This window comes from Doryrhamphus excisus, linkage group LG9 (assembly GCF_037039965.1).
Source record: "Doryrhamphus excisus strain RoL-2023G ecotype Guam linkage group LG9, RoL_Dexc_Guam_v1.1, whole genome shotgun sequence".
Taxonomy (NCBI): domain Eukaryota; kingdom Metazoa; phylum Chordata; class Actinopteri; order Syngnathiformes; family Syngnathidae; genus Doryrhamphus; species Doryrhamphus excisus.
This window is the reverse complement of record NC_136365.1, coordinates 6,181,729-6,203,702: the sequence shown is the minus strand read 5'-3', so window position 1 is coordinate 6,203,702 and position 21,974 is coordinate 6,181,729. Positions and strand designations below refer to the sequence as shown.

General features: G+C 40.5%; 1 protein-coding gene across 3 annotated transcripts; it reads right to left on the bottom strand.

The window, feature by feature from the left end:
* Positions 1–76: 76 nt before the first annotated feature.
* clockb (clock circadian regulator b) lies at positions 77–20,033 on the bottom strand. Of its 3 annotated transcripts, XM_078793309.1 has the most exons (25): positions 19,887–20,033; positions 13,881–13,969; positions 13,405–13,541; positions 13,171–13,259; positions 11,993–12,052; positions 11,744–11,892; positions 11,297–11,388; positions 11,119–11,208; positions 10,764–10,884; positions 9,553–9,666; positions 8,375–8,493; positions 8,220–8,302; positions 8,036–8,142; positions 7,779–7,926; positions 7,575–7,650; positions 7,161–7,299; positions 6,451–6,548; positions 6,280–6,342; positions 6,166–6,246; positions 5,881–6,039; positions 4,856–5,038; positions 3,698–3,891; positions 3,483–3,612; positions 3,198–3,335; positions 77–2,601 (listed from the first exon to the last, which is right to left on the bottom strand). In XM_078793309.1, exons 4-25 carry the CDS (start codon positions 13,185–13,187, stop codon positions 2,326–2,328), a joined length of 2,637 nt encoding a protein of 878 aa, XP_078649435.1. In that variant the 5' UTR covers positions 13,188–13,259; positions 13,405–13,541; positions 13,881–13,969; positions 19,887–20,033; the 3' UTR covers positions 77–2,325. The 3 variants fall into 3 exon arrangements, with proteins under 3 accessions (XP_078649435.1, XP_057925334.2, XP_078649436.1); XM_058069351.2 differs by having other exon boundaries at positions 6,166–6,342; XM_078793310.1 differs by having other exon boundaries at positions 3,198–3,332; positions 6,166–6,342.
* Between the last annotated feature and the right edge of the window lie 1,941 nt (positions 20,034–21,974).

Sequence of the window (21,974 nt, the reverse complement as noted above, 5' to 3'; positions counted from 1 at the left end):
GGCTGGCTTATCAGTGACGCATACTAAGCAAAGGATCATGTCATACACACAGTAGATGCCAGCTTTGTGATGGCTGATCAGAGTTGCAATAAACTTTTTTTTTTTTTCGAGAGAAGTGTTACTGTGATGAGCTGTCAGTCATTTTAAAACACCTCTGTGAGGTTGGTAGGTGTTTGGGGACCTGTGTGCTGCATTGCCAACAAACATCCATTCTTCTCACTCATACATACTCTCCATAAGAAAATAATGTGGTTTACAGTGACATGTTTATCATACACACGTGCACGCATGCACAAACACACACACAAACACACACACGTATTCAAGTGGAGCAGTCCCACACTGGGGCTTCCAGAACACTGAGCCCAACTGGCAAGGAAAGTTTCTTGAATATTACAATTTTCTTCATACTGCAACGCAAGAACTGATTGGCTATCAGTGGGGGCAACCAATACTGACACCCCCTAAGAGATACAAGAATCAGGAAGAGATACAATAGTCACACACACACACACACACACACACACACTAGGAGACATAACACATTCTAAAAGAATCACTCCTTTACCAACCGTTAACACTCCAAACCGAGGCTTTTGCGTTTTGATATGGCTTAAAAATGTAGTGAGGAAGTCCATGTGGACCTGGTCCTGCTTTAGACTGCTGTTTGAGAACTGAGAGACATCTGAAGTGAACTGCATGAGAATTTTTATGAGGCCCAACAAGGAGAAGGGTTAAACTGATGATGCAAAAGACTAAGTAGCAGACAAAGAATGCTTCATACTGAAGACGCCTTTATGCCACATTCCTGTTTTACTTTTGTTGACTTTCTTTGTATTCATCTTTAGGTCAGTGATTTTACAAAGTGTGATGAGGATTTTGTGGATTTTTTTGTTTCAACCCATATGGAAATAAAAAATTAAACTTGAAATTAGTTTAGCAGGTTTGGAAAAATGTAATTTCTTTATTTTTCTCAAGCTGGTCTTCTGGCACTACCTCATACTTTAAAAGCCCTGCTCTAGGTCTTGGCAGCATCATCGTTTAACCCTTCCTGGTCTGGTTCCAGACTGAGGCAGAAACAAAATTTTGAAATAATTCCACATTCCTGAGAGTAGAAGTACCATCTAGCAACTCCGAACCTTTACTAAGTCGATTACTGTAAGACACACGGGGCCCACAGACACTCACATTACACAGGCACACAAGATAGAATTTTTCAAAACACACACACACACACACGCACTCACACACAGTTAAACAACTAACAACTAGGTCTTGACAGTGATTTACTGTACACAACCACATCAAGTGCTAAAGTTTCATGAGGATATACTGTTTGTTACGTATAGGGCTCTCTCTGACTGTTAGAAAATAATCCCTTCTATATACTGTACACACACACACACGCACACACACACACGTGCATGAGCATTGTTAGGGCTTTGTTGGAAAATATAGATTTATGTATGCATGCCTTAGAGGTTTCTGATGGATATTCAAACAAAATGAACTACATAATTGGCACTTGGAATCGCTGAAACCTCTTGTACTTGCAGAGATCACTCTGTGAACATTTCAGTTGGACTGTAGTCAAACGTTTTGCGTCAATAAGTTCTGAAAAAAATGGTGTAGTGCTTAAAAACACTTGAGTTCCAAAAAAAAAAAAAAAAAACAACAACAAATCAGCCCTCACATCTTGTTTTATCCCCCCAAACAGATTTTTTAAAAACCCAATTCTGGCCTTACGTGAGAAAAGGGAGGAGCTGGGGGTGGGGCTTCAATATCACACCAGGAAATACTTTGAACAAAGTAAAAATGTTTTTTTTTTTCAAAAGCGACTAATAAAAGCTTACAGTTATTCTTTCCATGCAATCATATAAAATACTACATTTCTGTTTCCCATTAGGCTATATTGGGTATTTACACATGGTTTTCTTAATATCATACAGGAAATTTGTACAAGGTGAGTCCACTTTAACACATCTCCAAGAGAATGTGGCAATAAGGTCATCTTCCGCAGAAACGCCAGCCCTTCCCCCCCAAGGGAAAACACGGGTAAGGAGGTTAGGGGATGGAGGGAGTTGATGGGGGTAATTCGTCCCTCTATGCCTGATGAAAATCACTGATGAGTTCCTAGCGGACTCACAGGCTTACCGTGCTCACGTGATCACGCCTTGAAGCAAGAGAAAGGCGGACCAAAAATCTTTGACAGGAAAGGCTTGAGCCACACAAGCAAAACAAATGTATGCGGCAGTCCCTTAGACTTTTATTTCCTGTTTTTTTTCCTCTTTCCCAACCAAGTGTGTTTCCCTCCAGACTTTCTCCTTACTGTGGTTGGCTGCTGACACTGTCAGTCCTGTGTGATGATGGCGCTTTCTGCTGTTTCTGAGGCTGAGGTTTGAGCTGCTGATGCCTCTGATGGTGAGACTGTTGCTGCTGCTGCTGTTGTTGCTGTTGCTGCTGCTGCCTTTGTTGTTGTTGTGGTTGTTGTTGCTGTTGTTGTTGGTGTGTTGCCTGGGTGAAAGTGCCCTGCTGCTGAAGTGGGAAAGCTGCCTGCAGAATCAACTGGGTGGACTGATTACTATGTAGAAGACGAGTGCCCTAGGAGGGAAAAAAAAAACCACAAACACACACAAATATTACCATTTTTGCAGTAAGTGTTGGCTTATTGCCTGATAGGTTCAAGCTACTACCCACACGTCAATTATACTGCTGCGCGCTAATAAGTAAAATAGTTTGAAATGTCATTAATGAAGTACAGTCCGAGCTAACACTGCTGGGAGTTGTGTTTGAGTTGTGTTTGCTCATTTTAAGGGAAACACTGCCCCTAGTGTTTTAGCAAAGCATTGCAAGTCACAAAAGCATCACAGGGTCACCAGGGTGTGGCATAGTGGGTACACTGTAGCATATCAAGGCATTTGATTGGTTTGGTCATTTGGTCTGATGTTAAAGAAGACAATTTGAATACAGTGAAATTGGACAAAAGGCACAGCAACCATGTAGGAGTTTGTGCTTTGGTCAAGACAAGAGACGCCCCACTTGTGATTGTGAACACAGCCTTTACAGGGGAGGTTTCAGATTGAAAAATAGTAAGAAAAACATTGTATGCAGACTACACTGTATACACACATCATCATTAGTCTTAACAAAATTGCTAGTTAAACCATATATGTACATTTGATGCCCTCTTGTGATACCTGGAGGAATTGCTGTTGTTGCTGCTGTTGTCCCTGCTGTCCACTTTGCGCCACTACAGCTGTCTGGTTGGGGGCATCTGGCTGCCCTTGAGAAGGTTGTGCTGGTTGAAGAGTTAGAGTCTGGGTTTGTCCTCCCTGCTAAAGATGTGAAAGAGTTAAAACAAGACAACAGAAGATCTTCAAATAAACCTTTTCGGTCAGCAAGAGACCTCTGATGTCTGTGCAGATATTGAGGACAACAGCCTATGTCAATATACAGTATGAATTATACTGCGGCATCCTTACCTGCTGCCCACCAAAAGGGTTGTATGCGGTAACCACCTGGCCCATGAACATAGAGGTGGGCACCATGACAGCACCACAAGCCATTGGAGCGGTTACAAGCTTGGTCACTAACTGCTGCCCTGCTGGAAACCTGGTGGGAAAAGGTCAATGGGAGGAAAGAAAATAAGCACACATCTCCTTGATTGAGATCCTGCTAGTTATGACTGCCCATCTACCGGATCTGTCGGTCCTGTGTGAAAGTGGCCACGGTGGTGCCTTGAGGCGTGTTGTTCTGCGGCAGGCTGGTGCTGATCTGCAGCACATTGGGCTGCCCCGGCTGAGATATCATCATGGTGTTGTACAGCGGAGCAGGCACAGAGTTCTGGGTCTGCTGCTGTGCCTGGGGGGGCTGCTGAGGCTGCCGTTGGGCCTGGAGATGGGCAGAGAAGGGGATCTATTTTAATGTTTCTACATTTCGTAATGTCTCTTCCCCGAGTAAAACATATAGGCAGCCACAGAGACAGTCAGCAAAACACACAAGACAATTATAATTCAAGGCAAAATTCAGAACAAAATTTTAACTACATAATTTGCATACTTCTGCAAAACTGGAGGTTGAACTGAAGTTATATCAGGTTTTATTTTGGGAAACAAAATGAGAAACATATGCTTTGTCTCTTCTTGTAATGTAAACATACAATGGATGCAGTCCACAGTGGTTACAGTGGAATCATTAAATAAGAACCTAAATTACCATAAACAAGAGGGGAGACTACCAAAACACAAATGTTATTTTCCTCTTCTCAGCTATTTCCACATGATGGTAACTATTTTGAGCAGTAGCACAGGCTATGTTTATATGAATGGCAATATTCCAATATAAACAGAAGACAGAAATTCTCACAAATAGACAGTCACTGTCACAGCATTTTCTTAACATAAAAAGATCACATTTTGAATAAAGAAATGGATAGTATAAGACGATTGTATGTGTATGTGTGAGTATTCTAGACGTATCTACATTACATTAATAATAATAATCAATTACAAGGGATGCGCCAATCAGGGCTGCTGATCTTTTACCGATGTTGAATGAGTGAACTCGTCCAATCCCGATCATATGGATTAACTGTAAATTCATTTATGACGAGTGCTATTGTCCAGGGGTGTCTTAGAATGGGAAAATGTTAAGACAATTCCATGGTCCCCTGACTGCCAGATCCAAAAAATAGGTAATTATTAAAAAATAATAAAGTCAAATTTGACCATAAATGTCAAACTTACTGTACACAAGGCTAGTATGAAGGGTGGTACCATCATCATTCAGTAACTACAGTACATATAACCTATGTTGCTATTACAAAAGCAGGGTGTGTTTATGTCAGTAGTCCCACCTGCTGCTGAAGGCTCTGTTGAGTGGGAGTTGCCTGCTGCTGGATGGTGAGCTGCTGCGTTCCCGAATGGACGGGGTTGATCACCGTTTGCTGCACTTGACCGCTCAGAGCAGTCGTCTGCTGGACCGGCGCCACTTGGGGAAGCTGCACGTTCATCCCGCCACCCTGCTGCTGCAACAACATCTGCAAAGAGCAAACCCATTGGTTTGTGTAAAGCAAACAATAAAAGGATTTAGAGAGAATGCTCCTCTGTCTCCACTATTATCACGACTCCCTCAGAAGGCAACTAATACATAATAGATGATTCTGATTCTAGGTCAGACGAAATTGCACATGCACAAATCACCTTCTAGTTTTGTTCAAGTGAGCGATGTCCTAAATTTAGAAAGCAGTGTTGTGGAGCACACATAAGATATACTAATAGAGGACACAAGCACTGAATTTAAATCAACTAGTTCATTGGGAATTATGGGGACTATGGGGACGTTGCTGGTGGCAATACAACTGTCACCAATTGAGTGACAACTGAATTTTAGGTAAACAGTAATTCAGTTTATTGCAAATTAACTGGTTCCAGACCTGACCGTGATAAGTGAATTTTCACCAAGTAGGATTCCTTTTTTATAAATGCTGTAGTAATGATTTTTTGCCTCAAATCAACTCTCCTTTCTACTTCCTGTTCCTGGCTGAGCTGCTCGCTCATTTGGCTATTTTGGAGCATATTAACAGGACAAATATGAATTGACTTACTTCTGCATTTCCACAGTCAAATGTATTGTGGATTTGGGCAGTTAGGGCATTTGAATGATAGGGCAGTTGAAACATTTGTCTCATGAAGATGCTTGTCTTTAAGAAATGTTAGGCTTGTAAGCTTACTCGGTACTCTGCGTCGAAGTACAGGCCTCTGGCTATTGTCTGGTTTGCGTTTGTTTTCTTCAGCTAAATTAAATGAGGCCGATACCATGACAGGCAAAATGTTTTCTAAATGCTGATGGGGTATTTGGATCTTATGTGGGGGGCCTTACCTGTATTCCCTGCCCCTGGACTCTCTGCAGCTGCTCCTGAATGTTTCTTAACTCCTCCTGCTGCCGCTGGATGTTGGCCTGTATCATTCTTGTCCTTTGCTCCAGCTGCTCCTTTAGGTGTTGCATAGCATTCACCTGCGCTGAGAACTCCATCACCGGCTGCAAGAAGCAGAAAAGTGTCCATAAAAATAAGTTTAGCACCCTATGTATGCATGTCAGTAACTGTCATTGATTTTACTTTTTTTCACAGGAAAATGAGCACCAAAGATGGTAGTGAAAACTAACCTGTACATTTGTCTGCAGTTGTTGCTGTTGCTGCTGTTGTTGTTGCTGCTGCTGCTGCTGTTGTTGTTGTTGCTGCTGCTGTTGTTGTTGCTGCTGCTGCTGCTGCTGCTGTTGCTGCTGCTGCTGAGTGATCATAGCAGGAGTGACACTCTGGCTGGTAGTCTGAGAGCTCATGGACTGCAAATATGGACACACGTTTATTTATTAAAAACACATAATAAGATAAGATGTAGATATGTGATGTTATGGTTTGCTATATGTTGCCGTCTCATTCTCAAGTCTCACCTGGCTGCTGATGGATGAGCGGCGCTGTGACGTCACCTCCATCGTTGAGGCCAGAGATTGTCGTGGAGGTGTGGCTGTGTCCATATGTAGCTTAGAGGCTGTTGGTTCAGATATTTACATTAATTAACTCTTTGTCACGACTATACAGTGGCTCAGGTGTGGTCAATATCTCTTCCCAAGGGGAAGAGAGACAGAAACAGAAAATATTGTCAAGTTAAATTATGTTGAAGATAAAATTCTGTCTCTCTATTAAAGCAGACAAAACCTCATGGCTTAGACAAGATGCTACTGCCAAGAATAAATGCCATCATTAAGCAAACAAAAATAAAAATTTGAAAACATTATTTATTCAATTTTATTTTTTCAAAATAGGACAGAATATGTGCACTTTCAGAAATGTAATTTTTTTAAAGACATGCCTTAAATGAGCTTTATCCAAATTTGGTACACCTTGGACAGGGTCGTCTTTTCTCTGCGCGTTTGGTATCGTAATAGCCATTTTTATTGTAGTTCTTAAACATGGCAATCTGAACGCACAGCTTTACCACTGACTTCAGTAAATAAATTCTCACTTACTGTATATAGGTACTCGTTTTATTCTCACACATTTCTCTTTTGATAGTAAAGGTAGACAGGACTACCCTTTTATTGTTTGTTTACTATTTAAAATAAATAGTAATGTTCCTGAAATTTGGTTTGTTTTCACTTACAAGTGCAGGTGTTGTCGGATACATGTGATGAAGACTTGCGTGAACTTCGTGAAGAGGTTGAGGGTGTCCGGCTGTGGTCAAACCTCTCCAATGCCTCCTTGAGACTGGATGTGTTCAGCTCTGAACCAGAGTCCTGGCTCTGTCAAAATAAAAAAAAATAAAAACATTTGAAGTCAGTAGGCGCGGCATTGGGCAGGTTCACCGCGCTTGTGCCTGGTCTACGAAAATAGAGCCCTAAAAGTCTAAAATTAGTCAGAACCTTGTCACAAGGTTTGAGTCGTGACACTGTGATCAAACATGCTCTGCCGGCTTCAGCAACTTTACTACTTATAGAAATATATTGTATATAGAAATACACAGCTGGTGATACATTTAAATATGCAAGTTGAAAGCAGCATAGAAACTATTCTTCACCTTATCCAGAGTGACCTCTGGGTTGGATTCTTCAATGCCCAGCTCCCTTCGCTGTTCTGCCCTCACTTCTGCATAGCTACAGAGAGATGTTTTTGAGTAGGCAGTAAGAGATTTCAGAGTCAGTATGGGGGTCTATTCATTGTTTGAAAGTGACTTCATTAAAGCAAAATCAAAATATTGGATAATAATTTTTGCTTGCAATACCTGACTACTGTGTGTGTGCAGACAATAAACTCAGGGCGGGAGTTCCACTGGTGATAGGTGATGTAGTAGTGTGTCTGCAGCCAAATCCACTGTTGACCTTTAGTCAGGAAACGGTAGTAACAAGACTTCCCTTTACCATACTGCATCACTGAATGAGGAAGAGACAAAGGAAAGGGGCCAAGACCATGACTATGAGAAGCACAAAATGGAACAATTTTAACAATGTGGTTTGAGTGAAAGTAGAAGTGAGCCCTCACAGTGTTCATGGCACTTGGCTAGAGTCTCCAGGTCATCTACATGGTAATAGTCATACCCAGAAGTTCCCAGAACCTCAAATGGCAGGTAGCCTATAATGGGTGGAGCTCTGGAGGAAAAAAAACAGTCATTACTAAGATGAAACATCGGAGTTTGCACATTAAACCCATTTACAAGTTTGTTTACCTGTGATCGAGAAAGAGGAACTTCCATTCAAGACTGTGTCTAGATGTGAATTCTTCGTTGGGCTCTTCTACTGTACACATTTCCTATGAATAAAAAAAGCACTTTAGCAGATGATAATCCAATGTCAGATTTTGGGTGAACGTGTCAGAATCCACCTTGATAAACTGAGGTTTAGTGAGCCGTACAGTTGCCACAAAGCACACTTGGTCGTCAAAGGCAGGCTGCAGAGAGCGCTGTAAGACCCCTGCCAGACCATTCCTCGTCACATTGGGAACTAGAAAGAAAACAACAAAACAGCAAGTGAATTGGAAGTTGCCAAGACAGATCAAATTATAGTCGTCCATCATTTATAGTGGTTATTGGTTTCAGATTCGACCACGATAAGTGAATTTCCACAAACAAGGATTCAATATTAATGAATGGAATATTTTGGGAATGTTTATTACTTTTAAAATATATATTTTTTACCATTACTAGAGACCTGCAGATATGAAATAACACCCATATGGTCACCTTTAAACTCATAATTACTACTGTAATGCGCAGGCGACAGGATCATTGCAGGGACCAGAGACGGCCGCGTCTTTAGACATAGCATGCTACCGGGGTAAATCGTGAGCCTCCAATTTGTTAATTTCTCCCTTAAGAAAGGGTTTTAAACAGTGTCAAAAAAGGGATGTGCATCAAGTCTTGAACATTGATAGGAACTGGAACTAACATTACCCTTCTCTCGGGATATTAGAAATAGCCACAAACACCAACAAAGAAGAAGCTGCTAAGCACAGGTGAAAAAGCATCTAAAAAGTTTGGCTTAACTTCATGGAAAAAAAAATGGTTGGCTCAGTGCAAAACAAGGTCAACTTGAGTAAAGGTCACCCATTCATGGTGTAGAAAGATGCTGCCTTTTAAAAAGTGTTGCAATTGAGAATTGTTAGGAACCCGAGTCTGAACCGTTCAAATTGAAATGATTCCCAAACCTTGTCGAAGTCAAAAATGTATCACTCCCACATGGGAGGAGAGGAGAACTTTTCCCATTGTGTCATGTTGGACATGCCATGGCTGACTACATGCAGTGAGATGGTCATGTAATATAACCTCATGTCTCATCAGCGTAGCATTACTGATGTCTAGTGAACAGAATATTACTTTTAACTTGATTTTCAATATTTTTGACTACTAATAGGGTATAGTTAACCACAAAACAGCAATCATTCATTAATAATAGTGAGAGTGAGAGAGCGATGTAGCGATGCTTAAAGCTTGATAAGCACAATGTCAGATTTAGTTATAATGACTTCTGCATGGATTCCCAAAAATAAAAAAAAGGGCATACCGTTATTGAGTGACTTGAAGTTCCCAATGAAGCTCACATATTCATAGACAGGAGATTCTTTTGGGTCAATGGACCCTCGAAGCATATGACAACAGAATTCCATGTAGTTCTTACCTGGACGAAAAAGAATTTGACTGTTAAACTATATTATTTAAAAATATGCTGACATTCATATCATTAAGGCTAACATTTGAAAAAATGAATTTGATTGAATGAGTGAATGAGAGAAATTTCTTGGTTATGAATATGAATATATATACTTTTTTTAAATAACATTTTATTCGTAAGTCCCTTTCAGGACCCCGTAGTCACAGATAAAAGCTGCAAACACATAAAAGATCAAATAAAAATGTCATGGTAAATTATAGAATGTCCTGAACAAGTGGGTCTAGATTGGAAATATGTAGACCAGGTAAAGTTATTGATGTGGGACTGGAATGACAGCAAGCCATCAATGACGACATCAAGACTCCAGAAGCTATGGTGTTATCGACGTTGAGGGAGAAACTGTCAACTTTGGATAGTGTGGTTTTGTAAGAAACCGAAAGGATTTCTGTTTTTCCACAGTTGAGAAAATTTGAGGTGAGCCAGTATTTGATGGTGGTGATGGTGGAGGGAGGGAGTATTGAATGCTGGGTGTCATCTACAAAGCAATGAAAACGGGTGTTGTATTTATGGAATATATTGCAGAGAGTAGAGATGGTGCGAGAGATTGTGTCGAAGATGTAGATGAAAGAGGATGACATTGGTAAGTGGGCTGGAATCTACTGCCATGAGGATGTCGTTGTTCGTTGGGCCACAGTTCCAGTGGTTAGTGAGGAGTGGATGATGGCAGAGATGAGAGAGAAGAGAGAGGGGAGGCTGGCTTTGACCAGAGCTGTGGTGAGGGTATCGAGCTGGCATGTGGAGGGTTTAGAGTTGCAGTTGAAGTCTGAGATTTCACAAGAGTCTGGAAGCTGGAGAATGGCTTGCAATGGGGGAGATATTCAGTTGAAGGAGACAGAAAAGTTGATCTTAAGGCCTGGTGGATGTATTTATTTTTAAAATGATGCAGTATGTATGTACATACTGTACGTATATATCAATCTATCATTTTGCGGGCAAGAAAATGGTTATTGTATTGTCCAAAAAACAGTTTACATTGTTAATTAGCAATGTAAACTGTGACCATGTTAGTAAACAAACAATGACAAAGTAATTGTGTTACTAACTCTTTAAATAATCCGAAGTAAGGCTCTCAAGGTCGTTGGGGTGTGTGGACAGGGCTTTGTATACTTCTGAGTGTTCACCAACTGGCAGGAAATTTAACAGGTTCTGGTCCACCAGGTCCGCCTGGAAAATAAAAAACATTTTAGATGGTGCATTCTGGCAATACTACAAACATTTAAATATTATGTCTGTATTTTTCAGGTATGCTTATATTAAACTACCATTAATTAAAATGAGGAAAATGAACATGCAAAATGGGAGTGTGTTTAAAAAAAAAAAAAGAGAGAACCAAATGTGTGAATTTGTGACTGACATTGGATATGGTACCAGGGTGGAAAAAAAGACTGGGTTACTCACAGGAAGATGTTCCAATAATGAGGTGACACTCTCTGACACATAGAGGATGTTCCCATCAGTCATTATTGCTATGAAGAAGCCATCCAAAGCCTGATAATGTCAAGGGGAAAAAAACACACAGTGTCCTTTCAACCCATTAAAAATGGATTCAGAACATAAACCAAGTTAGATATCTGACCTCCAACATCAGCTGTGTGAACTCCTCATTGCTGAGAAACGGAGGCTTCCAGTCCTGCCTGATCTCGCTGGACTCAGACTGGGCAGCAATTTCTAATGTGAGAGGGGGAAACATATTTGAAAGAGGAAACCGAGTGAAGGAGCACTAACGAGGGGACAGAAATGAAAAAGCAACTAAAACAAATGTTACAAGGCGTCATCTTACAAAATAGTACAAGGCTTAGTGTGAAAACGTGGCAGATAAACAGAATACTAGACAACACTGTGCAGATGATAACACTAAAAGGTTGTGGGTGTGAAGTGAATGAAACTCAAGAGCAAGAACTGAACACACATGTAAAAATCTTCTAATGAAAGAAAACGGAAATTGACAAAATTAGTTTAGAAGTTGGAACATTTCATCCTGTGACGGCAGGCTGTGCAGAAACAGGAAGTGAAGTGCCCTGACCTTTGTGTTTACACAGGAAGTCGATACTTTTCTGCAGGATAGTGGACTTGTCCATCTTCCTGGTGTTGCCTGGCAACATGGTGCCAAGTTCCTTGATGAGGACATTGAACTGGTCTCGCCGCTTCTTTTCTGACTTGTTTCGGGACACTCTACAATTGAAAGACAGGGCTAATTAAACAATTGCAAAACTTTTCACAACATTAATTAGGAATTAGCAAATGAATAGAACATTAATGTTTCTATACCAACCGTTTTGCTTTGTCCTTTTCATCTTCTTCCATCAACCCATCAAAGATGCTACAATCATCCCTGGCCGAGGAGAGAAAACAGCACACTTAATTCATGTTTCTCTTACTTCTTGTTGTTATCATGTATGTTCACACCCACTTGTTGGTGGCTTCAAAGCAGATACACACTGTTAATAATAGCTAATGGTAGATGCTGGCTAATGAGAGAATTCCTGCATGCCAACGGCAGGCTTATTTTTGGGTCACACAAAAACAGAGATACACACAGAGAGAGAGAGATAGCAGGAATGTGTTGTGCTTGCCAAGGAGGTTATGAGTGAATTTCGAAAAGCCAACACGTCATCTTGGACTTTCTGGCCTTCTATCATATAACAAATCAAATGGATTCCTTCCATAACTGCTGATGAGAAGTACTGTAATTATAATTAATTTAACATACTGTATATTCCCTGTCAAGATGCTGAAATTGAAAAGAGGTATGATATGTTTTAGTTGTTATGGACATACTTTAAGAAGTTACATAGTGGAAGGTCACGGTGACACTTGCAAGCCCGTAAAGGAGTATAAAGTATAAAAAGGAAATGGTGTTGAAAGAATAAAAAATACTGGGGTTGTCTTTGACTAAGGATTTTTATAAATCAAATCTGATTCGTTATATTTTGTCCACAGTCAACTAATATTTGAATGTTTTTTTAAAGAGCAGATCTAAGAGCAATTCCGACAAATGAACATCTCTCATTTGCGACAGGCTAAGAGACTCAGATAAACAAACATGGTAGGTGTATAACAACAGTAAATTGATGTATTTAGTTACAGAGAACATAAGACAAACGAGACCGAAACACAGTCGCTGTTGACACACATCTGAAAAGTGCACATAGAATATGAACAACATGGCTTGAAAAGCAACAACTTGCTCTTTTCAAAATAGTTTGGATGAATTTTTTTAGTAGCCATTATGAGCCAATGAGTCGACGGTCACCCATCACGGTTGGGGCTACAACCAATTAACCGTCATAAACAAGGGAATACTGTATTCTAAGACACTCCTACAAAATACAGTACAAACACAAAAAAATAGGTATTCTGCCATGTTCTGCTACAGCTATTGTACAATATGCCTGTATTGTGCATCATTGAAGATACATGATGGTACACAGCTTGTTTGTTGCAACATACCCTATGCTTGATGTCATGGTGGCTGCTGATCAGGGTTGTGGTTGTGGTGACTTGTTCTTTAGGCGTGAGGTAGGCATTTGGAAATCCACCTGGAAGGGAAGGGCAAATAAATGGATTACACGGATTGGACTAAAACAAACAGCAGACTAATTCATATTGGACTGAGATGGCCTGCAATAATGAATAGCCTTTAGTTTCAATACATTTGATACAAGTTTGTGTAGTAACACTCACCCCACTGCAGCTTATGCACGGTGTGATTTAATGTCTTTTCTCAGGGGGTTGGTGGAAGAAATGGTTTAGGGACAGTGCTGATGCCAAAGTCATCAGGGGTCACCAGACCACGAAAAAGCCATGGCGGTCATCCAAACCTAAAGGACAAATCAGAGAGGAGACACCGGGTCATAAGGTCAGTCTGCGCTCAGCTTTTATTTCATTTAGTCAAATGACAGGACAGGGAATAGAAAAATTTATTCTTTTTGTTTTCTTTCTTTTTTTCAACTGCTGTTACAGAGTATAACATTTGGCTCAAACCCAAAAAGCCCTGAAGTACACCTCAATGACAGTACATCAATGCAGAGAGACCTAGCTGGAAATGAGTAATTTGTCACACATTTAGACCACATTCTTGTGAAAATATTTCAGAGCACTGTGACCCAGTTATGTGAAGGAAAAAAAAAACACAGGATGATTCAAAACTGTCAACTTACTTACTCACTGGAATGCCCCTATGAGGCTGTTGTTACAGAGACTATCCTTCTGAGTGCTTGCAGGTCTTTTTGTGTGAGCCACACCTCACCTGTAACACACACAGACAAAAAAGACCCATTCAAGCAAACAAACAAAACATGGAACTGTACACACTGTGTGCTATGCATGCAAATTATAAAGGCCAAAGAGAAATACACAAGATTTGTTGATGCAGGAGAAAAACAGTAAACTATGTGCTGAAAAATTATCAGATTATGGAAAACCAAAAATGCTTGTTCCATTTTCACATAATCTAAGGTGATTGTTCAGTCATATTCAATCGTTTTGATAAAAGAAAATCCTTATATCTCGAGATTTAGTTGGTAATCACTCCACTTCTACTACCTGAGCAAGGTAATTACTTGCTCTAAAAACAATTTTCAATAAGTGTGCAAAATATTCACATTTTCCAATGAGCTAAAGCAGGGGTGTCCACATTGTGGCCTGAGGTTGCAGGTTTTTATCCGCACACTGTAGAAATTAGGGTTGGGTGATGTGGACCTTAGCATATCTCACAATATTTTTAGAATATATCATGATATGAAGATATAAAATGTAAAATTTTAATTCAGCAGAGTCAACCAACTGGCTAACTTGTGTAATGGGATGTCAGCCTCTGCACACACTGATACCAAATCTTCAACAAACTGTAATGCCTGTGCTTGTGATTAGGAAGATGTAGTCATCCATGCAATTCCAACTGCATACGGAAGATATTTTTATGACACTCTTGTTTTGTTGAAGCAGACATGGGACAAACGGCGCTCTTATTTTGAAGGACCGTCACGGAATTGTGTTCCGTGTGTGGAGAATGTGTATTTATGGCTAAGAAAAGCTAGGTTGAAAAATAAACATGCTTCTCGTATTTTTTCCCACTCAGGACTTCCACGTCGTCACCGGGCACTGTGACACGTTTATTACTTTAAAGCCATAAGACACAACATGGTGAAAATATACTCATCGATCCCGAGTTGCGCACATAAAGCCACACAAGCTAACCCCTCGGAGCTTCCATTCACGCTCTGTAAGAGGAGATCTGTTGAGGTCGGGAGGGGATTGTTCAGCGTTTATAATGATGTACTGTATGGTTAAGCATTAAAAATAATGCAAGCCAAGTATTGCTAAATTTTTTTATTATACAGCATGACCAACAATATCGTTTGGCTTTTGTAAAAAACCTCTGTGAGTTGGGTCTCTCATCTAATAAAAATTCAAATGGGAAAAAATAGCCTTTCAAAATACCTTTAGGGTAGGGCATTTAACATGGTTAAAATATTACTTTTTTTTTTTTTTTTAAACAAACGAGTCTTTTCAACAAAATAGTAATTTACTGCCTGTAGTGACGGTACTTCCCATGTGACCTCCCCACAGCATGACACAGCAGTCCAGCACAGTGAGGGGGAACTACTGCTGTACCTATGGTGCCTAATATGTAAACATCCAAAGTGAAACACCATGGACATGCCTGCATGGTAGCGTGGCCTATTCTTGTTCACGCGAGTGGCCTTTGAGGTGTATTATCGCAGCTACCATGTTGGTGTGTAGCGCTTTATTGCGAATACGGCAACCAGATTGGTGGCGGAAGTCGATATTATCCGATATTCATGAAGAATTACACAAAAATATAAAAGTGGCCCCTGGCATCCTTTCATTTTTAGTTTGGACACCCCTGATCAAAAGCATACTCGTGAACTTGTGAACTGAAAGTTTGAGTGCAACCACAGTGTTTCCCATAAGTCAATTTACTTGTAGGGGCCTGCCACAATTTAATATGCACCACCACAAAACGATTTGGCCCTCCTTGGGGTTCACGCTTGGCCACAAACACATTATATTGAGAATGATTGTGTAGGCTGTCGTTACATCTCGATACAGCAGATGGTGTGGTAACTCTGCTTCTTAACACACCTCATACTGTACATGGACCAACCCTGTACCCTGCATGGTTCGATCCAGTGTCCACAGTGTCGAGCAGCATAATCATTGAACCAAAGGCCCCTGGCCATTGTGTGGTGGTGCCTGGTGAGTGATGTGGGACATTGCTGAACGAGAGGGAAGTTGTGTGTTAGCTCAGGTACTTTGCGTTCTGGGTGCAGACTGTGTCTTATGTTGGCACCTGTTAATAAAGCGATTGAAAGTGCATTAGCGGATGTGTCTCTGCTTGACAACATGCAGAGGTGTTACAGTACTATAGCACAACCACACGAGCTGGCATGCATTTCACACATACCACAGCTGACTTGGTCATACATTATAATGCAGCTGTTCATCAGTATAGAGATATAGTAGACATACAATGACATGTAGATTATCCTTAAAATTTGTGTTATTTGAGTTATACAGAACCTAGGAAACAATATGAATGTTTTTTTTGATTGCCCATGTGTGACTATCACTACACAAAATAAAACACAATGCCATCATCAACCCCCACTCCCACCGCCATGAATTACTGTATGTGCTGACCTATGGGAAACACTTACACAATGCAAGGGGACTTTAGTCATATTTAATCATTTTGGGAAAAGAAACGCTCACGTTTAAAAACCTGATGAAGCTGGATACATTGTGGGAATGCAATTACTTCACATTTTGTGAGAGTTTAATTAGTTTAATTAAAATTGAATGCAACCTTCTTATTGAGCTCTACTTGGGGACAACTTGGGGACAACAAAACAGCCTGTTCCTGTGTCACACAATTTAGAGTGGCATCATTGGTATCATTTTGATCGTAATGAATTATCGGTATCTGTATCAGAGGACGGTATAAACTGGAAGGGGTTTAACACAAATGGGCTTAAATCTGTACATTATTTTAAGTCTGAAATTGATACAGATTGATCAGAAGTTGCTATATGTGTTGTTTATTATTCAGCTAAATGTGTACTGTGTATGTGATCCTTGAGACTTTATTATTTAATAAAGTTTAGTTTTAGTTTTAATGAGCTGTGTGAAGTTGGAGAGTCATACAAACAGGGAAATTATCTGTCAGCTTTGTTGACTGTATTTTTCTCAAAAAGATCATGCTCAGTACAAGCAATTTTCCAACTGACTTTATACCACCAGCCAAACCAGCCAAAATAAAAAAAACAACAAAAAAATACACCGTCAGTGACTGATGCACGATCATGCCCCTTTGTGTTGTCAAATGAACCATGTAAGTTATGCGACAAGTTGCAAGGTGCATACTGAAACATATTGAGAGGGGTGTAATACGCATTTTAGCACGCTTGTGTCAGCCATACATGCAGGATGCTTGATGCTGTTCTTGTGCTACTGTGCAAGTGTACCTAATGTTGTGGCCAGTCAATGCAGGTTATCATTACCACTGTGTACTGCTAACAGAAAATTAACAAAATTCTTAAATGGTAAGTAGCACGGCTGTTTCATGATGACTTCATAGAATAAGACAAAAACACTTTTCAAGGAAAAAAATGCAGTCATGCTACCCCAATTGAGTTGTTGAGTACCTGCACAGCTCTGCGCGCCGCGCATGTTACACAACAAGTTTACCAAGTAACTTCAGATATAAACCAATATAGAGGCGAGCTGAAGAAAACCTTATAAAGTAGAGCCACTGTGACAAACGGCGAGCCATTTTCAACTTCCCAATTGTACTGCGTATGTGAATGAGCTGAGCTCCCCTGGGGCCGCCGCTTGCAGAGTCTAGGAAGAGGTAGTCACTGAATGTGACTAGCCAATCACAGAGCGTGAAGAGTGAATACATAATAAGCATTTTCATTAAACACAAATACAGATAATGATGGAATGTATTCGTTTCATACTCGTACCCCTGACCTAAGCAATACAATTCAAGGTTTCTGCTACATGCTGCGCTACACCTTGGAATTTTTTTTTATTATTTGAAAATAATTGTAAGTAATACATTGTATGAATGGACATATATGCTATATTGGGTTGCCTATTACATCGACCGCGAGGGTAGTGTGGGTTGATTGTTGTCATCCACATCATAACCGTCACTTTGACATTAAGGCCCCTCCTGATTTGCTCTTTTACTTCTGTGACAAAAAAAGTGAAGAAGTAGGAAGTAGATCTTTGGACATCGTCCTATTAAAAGTAGCCAACGGTCTGAAGAAGTGTGAGCAGCCCTGTGCTACAGGACAATGTAGCCTATTATTTACATATTGACCACAATTAGTGTGAAATAAAATATCATAAAAGGTGTGTGACATAACGAGAAGAAAAGGCAAAAAAAAGAGGTATTTAAAATTAAAGCTAATTAATGCATTTTTTGTTTAGGCTGCAATAATTGTGCAGCAAGGTTGGTAAGAAATAAAATCAAAATTTCTATTATTTTAGTCATACTACTACAACATATGATGAAAGTAAACGCAAACATCTTAATGACAACTGTGCTCCACTTTGGGACAAAATACATTTTAAAAAATGCTCCCATTTTAAAAGCCAACAAAGGTGGAACAATTATTGAAATACACTAGGAAGCAGGGGACACCAACATAGCCCCTCACACCCCCCGTGACCACATTAGGCGCCCACAAACCTGGTTTATATTGAGGTTTTCCGTTAATGTGTGAGATACACTCAAAAGAAACGCATTCTGAAACACAAAATGCAGATGGACAACATTTTGTTGATGTTTTCATACAAAATGTGAGTTGCGGATATCATGCCCTGTTAAAACAAGCATACAGTACACAGTTTGTTTGGGTTTCAATAAGCTATGAAAATAAACGTTCCAAAAATATGTACTTCTCAGTCATTTTTAGCTTGTAAAAGTAGCTTCACGAGAAAAAAAGTGAAAGGTTGGTGACCCCTGTACTACTCTAGTAACAATAGGGACAACAACAAAAGCCTGTTGCAGTTTCACACAATCTAAGGTAACATCTTCTGGCGTATTCAATCAGATTCATTTTCATTTAAAAAATACTCTCATTTGAAATTCTGGTGCGGCTGGAACCATTTCTTCACATTTATGTTGTCACACTTGGCAAGATGATGAATAATTCACACCACATCTACCACCGAAGCAATACAAAAGCTACAATAATTGTGCAGCAAGTGTAACAACATAAATCGGTTTTGCACTGATTTAAAGGACACCATTAGCGACATATATTGAAAGTTTGAGTGCAACCATCTTAATGACCCTGTAGTGGCTCTACTGTGGGAAGCACTACCCTGACCTACAGTACAGTAATCCTCATGGCTAAGCTTTTTTCATTGTGCCATTCTGCCCACTTCACATTGACCACACGTTTAAATAGCAGTACACCACGATGCAAATAGTACGCGTTAAAGCGAGCAGATATCTGTACATTAAGAGAATAAACCATGAGAATAAACCATGAGCATATGTGCCACAGGTGTTCGTTATACAACCGGGAGAGAGCAACCCACATAGCTAGCTATAGCATGCTAACTAAGCTTGCTACCGAAAACTGACAATTTAGCTCACTACCTTCTTCCTTCGTCGCGTCTCCTTCCCTTACATTCGCTTGCCGACATGACAAATACCGCGTTAGTTTAAAATTGAGCACAAAAAATGAGTATATCAGAGCAAAACTGGCGTCGAGCCCTAGCTGTCACGCAACAAATTATTCCGTAAAATACTGCTGCGGCTTCTCTGCAAGGGAACACTGAGAGCTTCCGCTTAAAACAACAAACAAAAAAAGCCTCCTAAGATTTATCATTGAAATATGTCACATAATGAATGGTGTTAACATTTACGCGGCAGATGTACATACACATATACAAACAGGTGCGCGTACACGCCCGCACACACAGACAGGGAGGCAGACGGACGCGCGCATAGACACACAGGCTGCCGAGGAGAATGTGGGTCACTGGGCCTTGCTCGCCCTCCAGCGTGCGGAAACAGTCCCCGATCCTCCGCTGCAGTCCGCCCGCTTCCGCGCCACTCTCGCTATCGCCCAACAAAACAACATTTAACCATCGCGCAGCACGGAATAAAACAGCCTCACCTCGTCGAGTGTTTCACCGCAAACGCCTTCGTTTGTTTTGCGGCTCTCTCTCGGTCGTAGCGTTGCATGGAGAGCGGAGGCGGCGGCGGCGGCGGCGGGGGCCAGGAGGACTCCGGCTTGGGGAGGAAAACAGGAGGCCTACTTCATATTACGACGTACAGTCATGCGCAATACAGACAGTAGGGCGCACTATTTGGCAAGTACTGTACACAAACAGCCCAGAAGAACACCGACCACGGATCTGCGCAAATGACTCCACTCATCTCATTTTATTTTCTGACAATGTCAATGTGCAAAATATATACTGTACATGCAATATATAACATAATACTGCGCAAGGCAGTCATTAACATGCATTAATATACTCATGATGTGTCAACCGTGACAATTCCTATACACAATACAGTATTTTTGTTGTCATGTTGCAGGGTCGCCAAGGGGGGTTTTGCCTATGTGTGAGAGAGCGGGGTTTCCCCTTTTAATCGACATCCAATCACAAGCTCTACAGGTTGTGACGTTATACCGCTCCCTGTATAGAGGTTCCCCTCACTTTATTATTATGGTACTTCATCTTTTGCACAGTCAACCTGAAAGAAATAACCACACTCTACCCCATGACATAGCCTTACTGAATTCAAAAGGGAAACAATAATAATAATAATCTATAAACTAACTCAATAGCAGAGGAAGCTGAAATGTAAAGCCGGTTAAGGTCATGGGCAAAAAGGTGTTATATAAATCCAACCTATTATCATTTAATTAATGCCTACTTTTTTCCCAAATGTGAACTGTGAAGTGACCCTGTTGTGTGTGCTTAAATCATCTAAACAGATGCATGCATGCAGGTGAGTCACCCTCGACACACACTCATGTACTAAAGATGAGTCATTGCCAAACATCCGGCCCTTCCCTAGTGAGGATAGCTGCAAACATCTCTATGTACAGGTGACCTCCTAAATTAACTCAATGTGACTCTTTCTTTATGTGTACCATAATATAAGATCATAAGATAAGATAGTAAATTGTCAGAACTGGACAGGCACGTGCACTGATTTTGACCTTTAATCTCTGCTCACTCTGCCATTTTTTGTTTAATGATATGTGTTGTTTCTTACATTACATTGCAAATTCATTCATTCATTCATTTTTTACCTCTTTTTCCTCACAAGGGTCGCAGGGGTTGCTGGAGCCTATCCCAGCTGTCTTCGGGCGAGAGGCGGGGTACACCCTGGACTGGTCGCCAGCCAATCACAGGGCACATATAGACAAACAACCATTCACACTCACATTCAAACATTTTGAACATTCAGACAATTTGAAGTCGCCAATTAACCTGGCATGTTTTTGGAATGTGGGAGGAAACCGGAGTACCCGGAGAAAACCCATGCATGCACGGGGAGAACATGCAAACTAACCTGTTGTTAGTCCAATTGTATGTATTACTGGCCTAAATTAAGCATTTTCAAGCATAAAATGGCTAAATAAACACAAATATAAGGCATTCAAGGACATTGAGGAAATGTAGTATTCTACATTGGTCACTAGATGTCACTAGTAATGTTCCAAGAGGAAACACACCAGAATAGATTGCAAGAACAACAGTTTTTTATTGCAGGTTTGAATGATCTCACAGCAGGCACAGTAAAAATAACATAGATGCCATTTTGGTGCTCTCTCCCTTCATGTAAATAACAGCGACATGATGAATTGCTGGGGTTAAATCTACTGATATGTAAGTACAATAAACCTCATATGTTATTCATGAGATTCAACACGTGTATCCTTTGCTGGCTACTTCCTGTCTTTATCCGCTCATCTTTCCATCTCAGAGGCAAAAAGCCTTTCAAACAAAAAACCATCAAGACCAACAATTATAATAAAAGCACTTAGCGCTGGAGCGACCCGTCTTTGTTTTCATAAATGTGACAAATCCAATGGAGCCACATTGCGTTGAGGCAACAAATCAAATCAGTCCTTTGCTCCGGTTTATTCTGCTGGGATTTGCACACAGCAAGGTTCTGCTCGTATATTTGGACTCATATTTCATATTAAAGTGCAACTAAAGAATTGTTCAGTGTGTACTGTTAC

Bases quoted from the DNA above. Each gene is read 5' to 3' on its own strand.
- clockb (XM_058069351.2), bottom strand. The intron at 11,389-11,743 runs GTCAGGGCACTT...CTCTCACATTAG, and splicing joins CTTCCTGTGTAAACACAAAG to AAATTGCTGCCCAGTCTGAG. The intron at 6,040-6,165 runs GTTAGTTTTCAC...TGCTTCTTGCAG, and splicing joins AACTGCAGACAAATGTACAG to CCGGTGATGGAGTTCTCAGC.